Source organism: Sphaerodactylus townsendi, linkage group LG10, assembly GCF_021028975.2.
Source record: "Sphaerodactylus townsendi isolate TG3544 linkage group LG10, MPM_Stown_v2.3, whole genome shotgun sequence".
Lineage (NCBI taxonomy): Eukaryota > Metazoa > Chordata > Lepidosauria > Squamata > Sphaerodactylidae > Sphaerodactylus > Sphaerodactylus townsendi.
In genome coordinates, this window is record NC_059434.1 from 86,445,372 (window position 1) to 86,459,548 (window position 14,177).

General features: G+C 51.9%; 1 protein-coding gene across 1 annotated transcript in view; it reads right to left on the reverse strand.

The window, feature by feature from the left end:
- The window catches only part of LOC125439656 (transcription factor COE1-like), a 101,675-nt gene that overhangs the window by 53,584 nt on the left and 33,914 nt on the right, over window positions 1–14,177 (reverse strand). Inside the window, exon 8 of the mRNA XM_048508773.1 lies at window positions 1,087–1,168. Coding sequence (XP_048364730.1) covers window positions 1,087–1,168 — 82 coding nt within the window. The remainder of the gene's footprint in view (window positions 1–1,086; window positions 1,169–14,177) is intronic.

Below are 14,177 nucleotides of genomic sequence, written 5' to 3' on the forward strand. Positions count from 1 at the left end.
GGTTCCAAGTTATACCTCTAGCAGCTGCATCAACAGGCAGTTTGTCTCTGGATTCGATTCCAGATGCCAGAGAAGCAGTGTGGTATAGTGGGCGGAGAGTCAGACTAGGACTGGAAAGGAGGCCTGAGTTCAAGTCTCTCACACCGCTTTTTGAAATTCACTGGGTGGTCTCAGGCCCGCTGCCCTATCTCAGTCTTGATGGGCTCACAAAGAACGAAACAGAGGCAAGCAGACTGGGCTTCTTGGAAGGAGGAAAGGTGGGATAAAAATGTGATAGACAGACAGAAACACTTATGCAGATTTATAGACATACAGATTGAATTCTGTGGGGTGGGGGTAGAGAAAGGAGATATACACAGGCAGACTGACAGAAATAGTCACATAGCTATATAGAAAGGTAGATGCATAGGTATAATCCCAGGGCCGAAAAAGGACATAGAGAAAACCACACAAATATCACAGACAAACTCAGACAGGCAGGCAGACGGACAAACGGGTACATGAGTAGACAGACAGACAGACAGACAGACAGACAGACAGATAGAAAAAGCCTATTGTGGAGATACAGATAAATGGGCATACACAGACAGACAGGTAGATATAGGCCCCTTCCGCACATGCAGAATAATGCACTTTCAATCCACTTTCAAAGCACTTTGCAGCTGGATTTCACAGTGTGGAATGGCAAAATCCACTTGCAAGCAATTGTGTAAGTGGATTGAAAGTGCATTGTTCTGCATGTGCGGAAGGGGCCATAGACAGATAGGTGGACAGATAGAGAGATATTGAGGAATATGTTACAGACTGATAGCTGTATATTCAGAAAGCAGGTTCTGACCCCAAAACTCTAGGCCCTTTGCCCTTCAGAGTTCGCCTCCCCTCTTCAATTTTGTATTGGGGAACACTCAAAATGCCCCTGCACCAAAACCACACTCTGGGCCTGCCCTTCTTCCCCTTCCCCGGAGATCTGCTGATCTCCAAGGAAGAACAAAACAGATCTGACGCATGGAAGCGAGCTTCAAGACACAGGAAGGCCACAAGGAATGAGACAGGAGCGTGGCCGGTTCTGAGCGGCTGGAGTCTCACCTGGAATCGCCGCATGTCTCGGGGGTTCCCGGCATTCTTTAAGCAGTTCTGGTTGCATTTGAGGAAGAACTTGAGGAAAAATCTAGGGGGAGACACAAGAGAACAATGCAGTTATTGAGAGGGCCGGATCCTGCACCACAGATTCAGTCTAGAAGCGGCAGGCTAATGTGGAGGAGAAGTGACAAGATCCCAGATCAGATTTTCCAGGCATTTTCACAAAGCAAACATCAGCCACGCAGACTTTGGTCTGCTAAAGCATTTGAAGCCACCTCCTTTTCACAGAATCATAGAGTTGGAAGAGACCCCCAAGGGCCATCAAGTCCAACCCCCTGCCAGGCAGGAACATGCAATCAAAACACTCCTGACAGATGGTCATCCCAGTCTCTCTTTACAATCTCCAAAGAAGGGGACTTCACCAGTGGTGGGATCCAAACATTTTAGTAACAGGTTCCCACCTGTTTCAAACAGTAGCGTAGTGCCAATGGGGCTGGGCGGGGCACGACGGGGGAGTGGCCGGGCATTCCGGGGGCGGGGCATCAATAATTTCTCTGTTACTGTAAAAAACTCTTACTGTAAAAAAAAGTTCCTAATTTCCAGCTGGTATCTTTCTGTCCATAATTTAAACTCAATGTAGCAAGTCCTATCGTCTACTGCCAATCGTCTCCTCTAATCGACTGCCTGTCAAATACTTAATACTTCCAAATACTTAATGTTGTTTCTAGAAATCAAAAGAAGGATACTTTCCTTAAACAAGGAACTTTACCATATTTCTAAAACATGTTTTTATAACAGCCCAACAGGGAGAATGATCCCGTTTTCTACCTTCGCTAACCAGCCACATAGGAAACAACAGGACTTTATGATTTTTGGACGTAATGGAATTTCTAACAGAAAAGCAGACCCAATTAGTAACCCCCTCTCAGCACACACAAATAATTAGTAACCCACTCTTGGGAACTGGTGAGAACCTGCTGGATCCCACCTCTGGACTTCGCCACACTCCAAGGCAGTGAATTCCACTGTCGAACAGCCCTGACCATCAGGAAGTTCTTCCTGATGTTTAGGTGGAATCTCTTTTCCTTCACCTTGAACCCATCACTCCTGGTCCTAGTCTCTGGAGCAGCAGAAAGCAAGCTTTCTCCCTCACCAACCTGACATCCCTTCAGATATCTAAACATGGCTATCATGTCCCCTCTCAACCTTCTCTTCTCCAGACTAAACATTTCCAGCTGCCCAAGTCTCTCTTCATTGTAGGGCATGGATTCCAGACCTTTGACCATTTTGGTCGCCCTCCTCTGGACCCGTTCCAGCTTGTCAATATCCTTCTTGAACTGCGGTGCCCAGAACTACACACAATACAACTACAAGGACAGATGCGCAAGCTTGCTCGATGGTTGAGTCAGACACACATTTCCAGGTCTTTGTGCACCCTCCCAAATCCTGGGCACGAGGCCGGAGCTACCGAGACGCCTTCTTCCTTTATTCGCATCCCCGGCCGCCGTGCGGGCCCCTTTAAGAGAAAGCAGCCTTCTCCGCTTAAGAGGGTATTGATCGGTAACTGATCCCCAGCTGCATTTGAGGCAGCTAATGGGCTATATTGCTGCAGAGACCGATCAATCAGGGAATTCTAACCCTGGAGATATGTGAGCCCAAGGGAAGGGGGAGATGGCGCGGGGGGGGGGGGGAGGGGGGGAGCCAGGAGACTGGGATGAACTGCTCCAGCCTAATACAAGTTCCAGCTGCAATCCAGAGCCTCACAGGGGTACCAAAGGATCCTCCGGGGGTGGGGAGGCACAGGGTGGTGGTGGTGGCCGGAGCAGGTGTGGCCCCACGTGCCATTCCACACCGCCCCCGTGCCTCTGTTAGCACCACGTGCCATTCCACCCCCCATGCCTCTTCCAGAGCCTCACCCCTGTGAGGCTCTGGAAGAGAAGCAGCGGCGTAGGAGGTTAAGAGCTGGTGTATCTAATCTGGAGGAACCGGGTTTGATTCCCAGCTCTGCCGCCTGAGCTGTGGAGGCTTCTCTGGGGAATTCAGATTGGCCTGTACACTCCCACACACGCCAGCTGGGTGACCTTGGGCTAGTCACAGCTTCTCGGAGCTCTCTCAGCCCCACCTACCTCACATGGTGTTTGTTGTGAGGGGGGAAGGGCAAGGAGATTGTAAGCCCCTTTGAGTCTCCTGCAGGAGAGAAAGGGGGGGATATAAATCCAAACAACTCCTCGTCCTCGTCCTCGTCCTCGTCCTCGTCCTCCTCGTCCTCCTCCTCTTCTTCTTCTTCTTCTTCTTCTTCTTCTTCTTCTTCTTCTTCTTCTTCTTCTTCTTCTTCTTCTTCTTCTTCTTCTTCTTCTTCTTCTTCTTCTTCTTCTTCTTCTTCTTCTTCTTCTTCTTCTTCTTCTTCTTCTTCTTCTTCTTCTTCTTCTTCTTCTTCTTCTTCTTCTTCACAAGGTAGAGGGAATAGAGAGCCTTCCCCATTGTCAAGAGTTGACAGTTCTGGCTTGGGAAGTATCAAGAGACTTTGGGGGTGCAGCCTGAGGGGAGGGCTACAACGGGTGTAATGCTAGAGCGCCCAGCTTCCAAAGCAGCCATCTTCTCCAGGGCAATTCTGTCACCGGGACAGCAGTTCTAATCCCAGAGAACTCCAGTCCCCACCTGGAGGATGGCAACCTTATTCTACAAGGCACGATCCCACAGGACGTTGGCCCTTCACAATGGATGATCACTGGACCTCCTGGTATCCCTCGAACACTATAAAGGGACTCAGGTGGTGGGTATCACTCTCAGGTGCCCCAGGTAGGGGCGTACCGCCCAGGGGAACATACGGGGTCAAATGTCCCTGGGCTGCGGCCAATTAGTCACATGGGGGGAGCCAGAAAATCGCCTCCCGCACCCCTCCTCCTTCCTCCCGGAAGACATGAGCTGGTGGAAAAAAACATTGTTTGGTTGTGGCGGGGGAAGGCGGCCGTCCCTACAGGGGGGGTGGACGGAAAACTCAGATTTTGCACCAGGCTACATTTCCCCTAGATACGCCTCTGGTCCCAGGACACACCCTTTGGTTTTTGGCACAGTAATCTGGGGGGGGGGGGCGCGACCCAGGGGCTGGCCCAGGACACTCGCCCCACGCCCAAGGATCTCTAGGAAGGAGATGGAAAGAAGGGGAGGGGGAGAGAAGACCGGCGGCAGCCCCCGAAAAAACGGACCGCAGCCGGAGAGTGCAACCCTTTCCCCAGCAGCTTTCCGAGCTGATGAAATATTTAGGACGCTTGTGTAGGGTCCTATAATTGTCATCCTAGCATCCATAATTGATGGGTGGCAGCCGAGCCGTGCGCACTCCAGAGAGGCCGGGAAGGAGGAGGAGGAGGAGAGAGGCAGAATTCGCTCCAATCAGGCGCGGACCCCCTGCCTTGCATGGCTGCAGAGCCAAGAGGCACAAAGGCTCAAAGCACTGGGTTGCCAGCCTCCAGGCGGGGCCTGGAGACTTCTTGGAATTACAGCCGATTTCTGAGGATGGGAGTTTTGACTCTCAAAAGCTCATACCGCCCCCCCCCCCCCGGAAATCTCACTGGTCTGTAAGGTGCTACTGGGTTCAAATCTCGCTGTTCGACTACAGGCCCACGTGGCCGTCCTCTGAAACTGATCTCCAGATTGCAGAGGAAAGAAGAAGAAGAAGAGTTTGGATTTATATCCCCCCTTTCTCTCCTGCAGGAGACTCAAAGGGGCTGACAATCTCCTTGCCCTTCCCCCCTCACAACAAACACCCTGCGAGGTGGGTGGGGCTGAGAGAGCTCCGAGAAGCTGTGACTAGCCCAAGGTCACCCAGCTGGCGTGTGTGGGAGTGTACAGGCCAATCTGAATTCCCCAGAGAAGCCTCCACAGCTCAGGCGGCAGAGCTGGGAATCAAGCCCGGTTCCTCCAGATTAGATACACAAGCTCTTAACCTCCTGTTTTTGGAAGGTGGGCTCTAGGTCATTTTACCCCGCTGAGGTCTCTCCCCAAATCCTGCCCCCCCCCCTCGGCCCTACTCTTGGAAGTGGCAAACCTGAGGCCCAATTTGTGTGATGTTTCACCCTTTTAAAAGAAGGGGGACGGGGGGAGTGGCATAGCGATGGGGGCTGGAGCCCCAGACACCTTTCCTTGGGGGTGCATTGCAGGGTTGTGCCCCCCCCACTTGCAACTGTGTCCCAGCCCAATACTTCCTGTTGAGTGTGGGGCAGGGGCACAGTTGAGTGCTGGCAAGTGGGGCTCGCCCCTCCCCCTAGCCCAGTGAGGGCGAACCTTTTCGAGACCGAGTGCCCAAACTGCAACCCAAAGCCCACTTATTTACCGTAAAGTGCCAACACGGCAATTTAACCTGAATGCTGAGGTTTCAGTTTCGAAAAAAACAGTTGGCTCCAAGGCGTGCGTTACTCAGGAGTAAGCTTGGTGGTAGTCGGTGGCTTTGCTTCGAAGCAACCGTGCAGCTCTTCCAATGGAGGGTTTACTCAGAAGCAAGCCCCATTGCCAGCAACCGAGCTTACTCCCAGGTAAAGGATCGCGCTTTCGTTCTTCGCATGAAAATCAGTGGGGTTTGACAGCACTTAACAGGGCTATCTACACTGCTTCCCCAAAACTAGGTCTTAGGTTTAATGCTAATAATCGAGCCCAGTGGCCCAGGCCAGCCTAGATGTGTGTGTGGGGGGCACTCTGTTTGCGCGTGCCCACAGGGAGGGTTCTGGGTGCCACCTCTGGCACCCATGGCATAGGTTCGCCACCACTGCCCTAGCCCCAGATCTCCATGTGGAGCTTGGGAGGGGGGGCCAGCCAACTTGCCCCACCCCCGATCTCCACGTGGAGAACTCCAACTTTCCCTGAGGCCCCTTCCGCACACGCAGAATGATGCACTTTCAGTCCAATTTCAATCCACTTTCAATGCACGTTGAAGCTGGATTTTACTGTGCGGAGTAGCAAAATCCCCTTGCAAACAATCGTGAAAGTGGATTGGAAGTGCATTATTCTGCATGTGCGGAAGGGGCCTGAGGCCAGTACCAGGAGCTGACTGGCTCTAGCATTGCACTGTGGAAGCCGAGACCAGCATGAAATGGCCCACCCCCAATCTCCCCGTGGAGCAGGGGGTGGTCCCGGGGGCCCTTTTGTAATGCTACGCCCCTGGATTGGGGGTCTCTGGAGGCACGCTTAAAGCTGAGTTTGTGGGAGCCTGTGTGTTGCCTATGAGAGCGGCACACGTGAGCTATCCTGGAATGGACCAGAACTCCTAGGCTCAGAGGCGTACCCAGGGTAAATGGTGCCCGGAGACAAATGGTCTCCAGGATGCCCCCCAGGCTCTGCCCCCCACCCCAGCTCCGCCCCCTGATGACCCCAGGCTCCACACCCCCCACTGCCCTCGACCCCGCCCATGTCAACATGGGCAAGGTCTAGGGTGGCCACCTCCCCCACAGACTCCCCCTGCCAGCTGGGCTCCCAACCGGCAGCCTGCAGTCTCTTCTGACCTCCAGTCTCTTCTGTCCAAGGTGGGGCTGAGGCCGCTTGGAGGCAGCAGGAAGTCCTGCTGCCTCGTCGTTTTTGCGTGCCTCAACTGACACAGATGGGGTCGAGGCACTGCAAACGACGAGGCAGCAGGACTTCCTGGTCATGTGGGGGGGGGCGATTTTGCGCCCCCCACGAGACCAGAAGAGTGGCGCCCGGGCACAAGGGGTACCCCTTGTCTCTAGGTAGATACGCCACTGCCTAGGCTGCCTGCTCTGGTGCCCCCGGGCCCAGGTTCCACACAAGCCCTGCAAGAAATAAAGCTGAATGGCCGATGCGCCGTATTTGAGGGGTACCCAAAGCGGCGTCCAGTCAGACTTAAACATAGCAAAGCGGGCGGAGTATGTTAGCATGGTTAGCGAGATGTATAAAAATGGTTCAGGGAGGCCTGAACCATTTTTAGCGCATCTCCTTGCGCTGCGCTGCTCCCTTTTCACGCGCCCTTTGCTATGTTTAAGTCTGACTGGACGCCGCTTTGGGTATCCTGGCAGGAAGACAAATAACAAGCTGATAAAAAGGGACGGGGATTCATGGCAGGAAACCAGCCTGTTTTCTTCCCTCCCGGCTCCTTCTATTTGCCCTGCCCGGTCCCTTCCGGCACTCATTTCCACAAGCCTTTGGCTGTCCCTAAACACATCAGTTCTCTCCACCGGCCTGTCTCCTGCCTGCTTATCCCTTGTCAATGGTTCATTCCGCACATGCAGAATAATGCACTTTCAAATTGCTTTCAGTGCTCTTTGAAGCTGTGCAGAATAGCAAAATCCACTTGCAAACAGTTGTGAAAGTGGTTTGAAAACGCATTATTTTGCGTGTGCGGAAGGGGCCTTTTGTCCACCTCTTGGTTCCCTCCTACCTTTTGGCTTCTGCCTGTTTTAAGCAGTTAGTCACCACCGCGGGTGCTAATGCAGAGGCAGCGTTGATCTAACGTAGCCCAGCCTCACTGGCACATATTCATAGAGAAGAGGATGAAAAGAAGAAGAAGAGTCTGGATTTATACCCCCCTTTCTCTCCTCTAAGGAGACTCACTCAAGGTGGCTTCCAAACTCCTTTCCCTTCCTCTCCTCACAAGGTATTCTCTTGGTAGGTGGGGCTGAGAGAGTCCTGAGAGAACTGTGACTGGCCCAAGGTCACCCAGCGGGAATGTAGGAGTGGGGAAGCAAATCTGGTTCACCAGATAAGAGTCCCCCGCTCAGGTGGAGGAGTGGGGAATCAAACCCGTTCTCCAGATTAGAGTTCACCTGCTCTTAACCACCACACTATGCTGGCTCTCAGCCTCTCTTAAACACTATGCCACGCTGGCTCTCAGATCGAGCCATTCGAAACTAAAGGTTGCCCCCATGAGGACTAGAAGCCTCTTTGAAGGAAATGAAAATGCTGCACAGCCTTTGGAAGACTGGGCAGAATTCTGAAACTGCAGAAACGCGGCAAATTTGCAGGAAAACAAGCAGACCCACAAGCTGTTTTTATATGCAGAAAACGCAGCCCAAATCCCAAGCACAGGGGCAGTGTGGTCTAATGGTTAGCATGTCAGATTAGGAGTGTGGAGAGGTTGGTTCACACAGACAGAAAATGTGTTGGGCGGCTTTTGGGCCACTCTCTCTCTCTCTCTCTCTCTCTCTCACACACACACACACACACACACACACACAGAGAGCACACACACACACACACACACACACACACACACTCCATAACTTTTCTTGCAGAGTTGTTATTTTATTTTATTTTATTTTTCAAACTTATTTACCGCCCAATCCCTGAAGGGCTCTGGGCGGTGAAAAACATAAAATTCAAATACAAATAAACATAAAATCAAATACAATAATATAAATTAAGATGCAGCAATTAATATGTAACAATGCCTGTTAAAATCCTTCTTAAACCCTCCCAAGAGGAGAGAAGAAAGGGTGGGTTCTGTAGATGATAATGAACCCAAATTTCCATGGGGATGAAAGGGGGGGGGGGGCACTTTCAACCAACTCCGTCTTACAGGCCCTGCGGAACTCACCAAGATCCCGCAGGGCCCGGACAGCTGGAGGAAGGGTGTTCCACCAGGCAGGGGCCAGGGCTGTAAAGGTCCTGGCCCGAGTGGAGGCCAGCCGCATCATTGAGAAGAAAATGGAGAATGGTGCCCCTTGCTCTAAGCATCTGGAGAAAAGGTGACACGAAAACGTGCAGAGGGATGGATAGAACCCGAACAAAAATGAATACTTGAGCCAAACTCTTTTTCTGCCCCCGCCCCCCAAACAAATAAGCACAACTTTAGTGTGTTGTGGGTTTTCCGGGTTGTCTGGCCGTGTTCCAGTAGCCTTTTCTCCTAAGGACTGCAACACGGCCTTACAACCTGAAAAACCTACAACACACTAGTGATTCCGGCCATGAAAGCCTTCGACAATACAAAGCACAACTTTGGAGATTAATCGCACAAGTAAAACCATCTCGAGGAACGAGAGCGGCTGACTTCACATGCCGGTTGGGTGGGTTTCCTGATCTCCTTGCAGGTGGTAATCAAGGAAAGGAAGGAATGGAGAAAGGGCGGAGGAAAGGTATATATATGTATGTATATATAGCCAGAGAGAGGGTGAAGAAGAAAAGAGAGAGATAAGTGCGTACCCCTCCCCAATACGAGATTGACAGTGATCTAACAACCCCTTCCCCCCCCACCCCTCTCAAGCCCCTGCCCTCCCCTCTGGTGCCTCTGACTTCGCCAAAGAGACAAGAGAAAGATATAATAATAAACACACGTCGGACGCCTTCACCTCCTTAAGCGGCAGCCGTGCATGCAGGCCCGGGGAGTTAAAAATAAAGACAATGTGCATACATTAGCATCCATAATGCACCACTCTCCCCATTTAATATGCAAATTCCCAGCCACGCTGCTGAACACCTTCTGTTCCGAGCGCATAAATTTGAATTTGCAATTAGAATAATCTTGTATAATTAATGAAAAGCGTCAATTTTAGCTCCTAAGTAATTTGATTAACATGTTGATAGGGCACTTATCGGGCTCTCTAAACCAGTGGGGCTGGGCGTCGAGGAACGAAGGGGGAGATCTCGGGACCGAAGGGGGACGAAGGCAGGATGAGGGAGAGGAGGGTGTGGGCCAAGGGACCCCCCATCTTCCACCGTGGCTACCCACGAAGGAATGAATGCTGAGAGATGTTGCTGGACCACAACCCACGGACAGGCCATCATCGAGGGCCAGGCTTGGTGCAAGAAGAACGCAGCCGAGTCCACTCTTGTCTGACCTCGGAAGCTGAGCAAGGTCGGTTCTGGTTAGTCCTTGGATGGGAGACAACTATGGAAGGCCCGGACAGAGGCAGGTAGTTGTCAGGCATCCATCAGGACTACACCGGAGGGGTGGGTGGGTGGGTGGGAGAGACAGATATGGTGACGGAAACTTACTTTTGCTTTTGGCTAGGGTGACAAGGTCAACGTGCCTGGGGCCAAGTGGCAACTTTATCTCTGTGTTCCTGACCTTGAGTCTGTCTTGCATTCCTTTCTGTAGAGCTGTGGGCAGTGGCGTAGCTACCACGGGGCGGGGCGGGGACAGGCACCCCAGGTGGATGCCATTGGGGTCATATGGGGGGGAAATCACCCCCACACCCTTCCTCCTCCCCCCCTCACCATGCCCGGCCTGGCAGAGGCTGCTGCCAGGTACCCTGCCCTGCACGGCCCCACCAAGGCTGGTGGAGGCCGCTGAGCATGGCCCTGCCTAGCCCCGCCCCACCAGGCCCTGCCGCCAGGTAAGGTAAGTGAGGGACAGGGAGGTAGGGCATGGGGGCCCATGGGGGGGGGCGAAAACTCAGAGTTTGCCCCGGGCTCCATTTTCCCTACCTACACCACTGGCTCTGGGCAGTGTGGGATGGAGGTGTGGATTTGGGAGGGGAAAAGGCAAAAGGGGGTTTGATATTCTTGGGTTATTCGAGGCAGTTCTCAGAACTGGCTTCTTTCCTCTGGCCGACCGCTGTCTATCAACAAAGGCTTCTAAACCCAGTTGCAGAGTCTGAATTGGTCCACAGAGCTGGGGCTTGACAGCAGTGCAGTGGCAAACCACCTCTGCAGAGGCAGGCAGCGGCAAACCACCTCTGCCCATCTCTTGCTTTCAAAACCTTATGGGGTCACCGCAGGTCATCTGTGACTTGAAAACACTTTCCTCCACTGCCACTGAGAACACAGGCAGACCAGTTTGCCCTCCTGGTGAGTTGCATCACTACCTCCAACAGGTAGACAGAACAGGGAGGGCAGTCCAAGAAGGGAAAGGCTAGGGTAGTAGAAACGCCGACTCCTCCATCGAGACTGCAGGAGAGAAAGGGGGGATATAAATCCAAACTCCTCCTCCTGCCACAGGAGGTGGTGATGGCCACTAACTTGGATGGCTTTAAAAAGGGCTTGGACAGATTTATGGAGGAGAAGTTGATCTATGGCTACCAGTCTTGATCCTCTTTGATCTGAGATTGCAAATGCCTTAGCAGACCAGGTGCTCAAGAGCAGCAGCAGCAGAAGGCCATTGCTTTCACCTCCTGCATGTGAGCTCCCAAAGGCACCTGGTGGGCCACTGCGAGTAGCAGAGTGCTGGACTAGATGGACTCTGATCTGATCCAGCAGGCCAGTTCTTATGTTCTTATGTCCTCCTCCTCCTCCTCCTCCTCCTCCTCCTCCTCCATAGGCTGATAGATACAGTAGCCAAATAGGATCTCCAGCTTCAGAGCCCTGGAAGTTCTCATTATCAGAAACCGGGAAGCAGCGACCTCTCTTACGGGCTTCCCTCTCATTTCTGACTGTCCACTGTTGAAAACAAGACGCCGGCCTAGATGGACCCCCGGTTTGATCTGACATGCTGCTCTAATGTCCTTACACTCTGTTGAGCTTTGCCAACAGACTCTCGGACCGCACGGCTTCCCCTTCAACTGCAAATCCCCGACGTCTGGCCGTTGGGGCGACCGCAGTTCTGACCTTGTGATCATGTTTTATTTATAGATTTAAAAGCCCACCGGTCTGTCAGCCGTAGGCTTTTGAGGCAGTTTCCACGGGAAAAATAATTCTGCCTGCCACCACCAAGCAACCACCTGCAGACGCTAGACTGGAGTCCAGTGGCGCGGTAGAGATGAACGAGACGTTTGGTGGGTAAACTTTTGAGACCCAAAGCTCCCCTTATCCAACACTCTCAAAAGATCATACCCTGAAAATCTTGCTAGAGTTCTCCCGGGTTCAAATCAAAGCGGCTGCCCTACTGAATTCAGCACAGTTCCACTCTGAAATGATCAGTACTTGCCCTCTGAGAATGGTACACACAGACCAGAGGCCAGCTGGTCGCGTGGGGGATGGGGGGGGGCAGAATCGCACCCCACACCCATCCCCTTGGGCCTGCCCCACCAGGCTGCTCCTTCAGCCGGCGGAGCCTCTACCAGCCAAAGGAGCAGCCTATGCTGTGAAGGTTTATCTTGAGCTGTGGGGGTTTATCTGGTGAACTAGGTTAGCCTGTGCACTCCTACGCATGGCAGCTGGGTGACCTTGGGCTAGTCACGGTTCTTTGGCAACCCAAAATAAAGCCCAGGATCACTAGGAAGAGACCCCACAGAGCCACTGTGGCTAGTCTTGCCTGTCTTGAAGCTGTTACAAAACCCAGACACCTTGGAAAGTGAAAGGAAGCAAAAATCCACCGGGACTTTGAGCCAGCGTGGTATAGTGGTTAAGAGAAGGCGTGCTCTAATCTGGAGAACCGGGTTTGATTCCCTGCTCTGCCACTTGAGCTGTGGAGGGTTATCTGGGGAACCAGATTGGTTTGTGCACTCCAACACATGCCAGCTGGTAGACCTTGGGCTAGTCACAGCTTCTCGGAGCCTCCTCCTCAGTCCTCCCACTCCCACCCCTCACACCCAGGGGTGGTTTTTGCATGGGAGGGAAAGGAGATTGTCAGCCCCTTTGAGTCTCCTTACAGGAGAGAAAGGTGGGATATAAATCCAACTCTTCTTTTTCTTCTCTACAGGTCAGATTCAGCTGGGCTGTTAGGATATTCTTAACAGGGCCTTCGGAAGGAAGGTCGGGAGTAGGCCTGCTCTGCAGGGGGTGGAGGGAAATGGGCAGAAAACCTGCCAGGGGGAGGAAAAATGGAGAAGGACGGGGCACACAGGAGAGGCACACAAACAAGGCCGTGGAAAAGAAGGCTCGCAATGTTGTAGGGGTCTGAAATGACCAGCCAAACTTTGGGCTGCATGACTCTTAACTCCCTGAGTGTTCACTCCATTAACTTTGACATTTCAATAAATAAATCTTACGTAATTGTTGACAGTGGGATATTCATTCATTCATTCATTCATTCATTCATTCATTCATTCATTCATTCATTCATTCATTCATTCATTCATTCATTCATTTAACAAACAAACAAACAAACAAACAAACAAACAAACAAACTAACTAACTAACTAACTAACTAACTAACTAACTTACTTACTTACTTACTTACTTACTTACTTACTTACTTACTTACTTATAGGCCGCCTCATCCCCGAAGGGCTCGAGGCGGCTCACAACACGGCTGTTCTAGCGAACAGCAAATCAACAATATAAAATTCAAATCCCTTAAAACCCATGCAGCAATAAATTAAAACAACAGAAATATGTTAAACAAAATTGTTGAAACAGGCGCCCGAACCAAGGCTAAGGAAGGGAGGAAGTAGGTAGGGCCCGCGATGTTATCAGTGGATCAGGCCCAACCAAAATAGAGAAGATGGAGACAGGCAGCCTCAGATTCGGTGGGGGGCAGTAGAACCAACATCCCGGGGCAATTGGTTCCAAGCGTTAAGGGAGGAAGCTCGACAATCCTCCGGTTTGCTTCCTCTTCAGATCAGACACAATCTTAGGACTGGGGATCATGCCCCCGCCCTTGAGAGAAAAGGCATACCATTGGCTGTCACGGGTTTTCCGGATAATGCGACCGTGGCCTGGTAGTTTTTGCTCCTAACGTTTAGCCCATATCTACGGCTGGCATCTTTGGAGGCACGTCACAGTAAAATGTGTTTCTCTCGGTGGCACAGTGTGGTGCATGCCACTGAAGATGCCAGCCACAGATATGGGCTAAATGTTAGAAGCAAAAACTACCAGACCACAGCTATGCAGCCTGGAAAACCCACAACCAGGTAATTCCAGTCGTGAAAGCCATCAGAAGTAGTTTGGATTTATATCCCACCTTTCTCTCCTGTAAGCAGACTCCAGGTGGCTTACAAGCTCCTTTCCCTTCCTCTCCCCACAACAGACACCTTGTGAGGTAAATGGGGCTCAGAGAGTTCTGAGAGAACTGTGACTAGCACAAGGTCACCCAGCAGCAATGTAGGAGTGCTGAAACACACCTGGTTCACCAGATAAGCCTCTGCCACTCAGGTGGAGGAGTGGGGAATCAAACCCAGTTCTCCAGATTAGAATCCACCTGCTCTTAACCACTATACCACGCTGGTGAGGTACAATACAAAATGTAAGCACACACTTAGCCTGCTTGCTTCAGTTCCCTGGTGTGATACCCCTATGGTCTGCTCGACCCTCCGTCTGTGGCACAGTTATGATTTGGC